The sequence below is a fragment of the Rutidosis leptorrhynchoides genome, chromosome 5 (genome assembly GCF_046630445.1).
Source record: "Rutidosis leptorrhynchoides isolate AG116_Rl617_1_P2 chromosome 5, CSIRO_AGI_Rlap_v1, whole genome shotgun sequence".
NCBI lineage: Eukaryota > Viridiplantae > Streptophyta > Magnoliopsida > Asterales > Asteraceae > Rutidosis > Rutidosis leptorrhynchoides.
The window spans coordinates 110,081,885-110,084,292 of NC_092337.1; the positions used below are offsets into that span (position 1 = coordinate 110,081,885).

Sequence of the window (2,408 nt, forward strand, 5' to 3'; positions counted from 1 at the left end):
CAAATAAGAAAAGAAAGGGAAATTGGTCGGAATGACTATGTATCATTTTTTTTACAATGTGTCGTTAAATTTCAAAATTGTAATAATGTCTCATGATTACGCATCAGGCACCACACATGATGCATGCAAATTCGTGTTTGATGTGTGTCACCGAGCAACGTTGCTAGTTATAATAGTGAACCACCCAACACGCACCACGTAAACGTGGCCATGCATAATACTTACTGGTTCGTGTGTAATGCGTGTTATACAGGATAAGATCGTGGATATGATTTTCTGATATTTGTTTGATTTTGGTTGCTTTTTCTCTTATTTATAGAAGACGTACCTTCAAGTTTTATCATAGAAAAAAATCATTTTTGCACCAAAATTTATTTTATCTAATTTCTATAAATTTTCTGATAAAAATGTCAAATTATGTAAGGAAATATGGCCGAGTGTTATCATTTTGTTAATGAAAATCAACAAACTTTATCCACTTAGCGATCGTTTTGAAACAACTTAGATGAAGTTGTTCGTACAATCACTAAAATCTCTAGATCAAAGTGTGGGTGATTCGTGGAAATGGAATCTATCATCGAATGGAAGGTTTACAGTAAAAAAACTCTCAAATTTAATTGACGAGAAAATATTCGAAGCTTTTTATTCAGGTGATGAAACAATTCGGAATCCTATAGTGCCTAAAAAGATCGAGATTTTTGCTTGGCGTGCGTTAAAAAAGAGACTTCCTGTTAGAATAGAGTTCGATAAAAGTGGGATTGATTTGCATTCCGTCCGTTGTCCCCTTTGCGATGACGATCTTGAATCGGTAGATCATATCCTCATCTTTTGCAAGCATGCGCAAGAAGTTTGGGTCAAAGTGTTCAAATGGTGGAATCGTGATTTCTTCTCAAGCTTTAGTGTAAACGAGATTTTAAGAGATGGCAATACTATTTGGCAAGCAGTTACCTGGATCACTTCATACTTAATTTGGAAGAACCGGAATACAATGGTTTTTCAAGGTAAATGTTGGAATGCTCCGGTGGCGCTTAATGAGATCCAAGTTATCTCGTTCGATTGGATTTCTCGAAGATTAAAAGGCATCTCAATCGACTGGTACACTTGGTTAACGAATCCGAATTCATACTTATCCTAGTGCGGTAAAGGGCTTGAGATACAATCTCTGCATCTTAGGTCTTTCGTGTTTTTGGCCCTCGAGTGTATTTCATAGTGTATGTTTCTGTTTTTTCAAAGTGTGTGTTTCTGTAAGTGTTTCTGTTGTTTTCCTTGTTTGGGCTTTGCTATCATGCTGTCCTGCTTTGTATCTTCTTCCTCTTTTAATAAATTTGTTGCTTTTCAAAAAAAAAAAACAATCACTAAATCTTGTTTTGGAACAACGTGTCTTATCATTTGGTACTCTTTTTGTTAGTCACCTTCGTAATAGGTCAAGAAAATATATGACATTATTCGCAACAACATAATATGTCGTGCCCCTTCAACATATACTGATCCTTATATAATGGTAATAGACAGGGGCGGACCAATGTAGGGGCAGAGGGGGCCGTCCGCCCCAGTGGATTTGCAATTTTTAGTGCAATTTTTTTTTGTTTTTCGATTTTGACCCCGGTGGAATTTTTTTTCCCCAAACCCTTCATATTTTATCTCAAAACATTCATATTTTGCCCAAAAATCTTCAAATTTTGCTCAAAAAACTCTATATTTTGCCCTAAAACATTCATGTTTTGCCAAAAAAATTCCCACATTTAAAAAAAAAAAAAAATTGCCCCCGATGAAAAAAATTTCTGGATCCGCAACTGGTAATAGAGGCCATAATGGTGTTTTAGATTATTAATAGTATCTAATTTAACACCGAATATATCATTGTTGTGGAATGTGTTGTATATAGAACATACAAATTAAACAACTCAAAACGGCACCTTCAACTTGATGATACACATATATGTTTCAAGATCTTAAAAGAACTCGTCAACTTCAATCCACTACTTTATTTTTAAGGGCAAGTGATCTTGTTGAATGTATTTTTATGTTCTTTATGATCCACCATTTGTTGCAAAATCTTATCATCAATATTCACCGCAATCAGATTTGATCTCGGTTCCCCAACAGCCTCGATAGGTGACGAAAATAACAACCACCCTTTCTTCACTTATCTATCATATTTGTACTATTTGGTGGTTTCAACTTCATCAAATTGTAAGTCTACACTACTTTCTTTTGACCCAAACGATAAGCTCTACTAGAGGACAAATATGATGGACAATTCAGAAAATATAGTTTAGAAGGTTGTAAGCAGTGGCGGGAGCAGGATTTTTCTTCACCGGGGGCGAATTTTTTTTTTAAAACCGTAGCAACTTTTTTGGGCAAAATACGGAGTTTTTGGGACAAAAATTGGAGGTTTTTAGGCAAAA

General features: G+C 35.1%; 1 protein-coding gene across 1 annotated transcript; it reads left to right on the forward strand.

The window, feature by feature from the left end:
- Nucleotides 1-505: 505 nt before the first annotated feature.
- Nucleotides 506-1,135, forward strand: LOC139848929 (uncharacterized). Its single transcript, XM_071838610.1, has one exon. The coding sequence runs from the start codon at nt 506-508 to the stop codon at nt 1,133-1,135; it is 630 nt and encodes a 209-aa protein (XP_071694711.1).
- The last annotated feature ends 1,273 nt before the right edge of the window (nt 1,136-2,408 follow it).

Excerpts from the sequence above, each read along its gene's own strand:
- LOC139848929 (XM_071838610.1), top strand. The coding sequence starts at position 506 with ATGAAGTTGTTCGTACAATCACTAAAATCTCTAGATCAAAGTGTGGGT.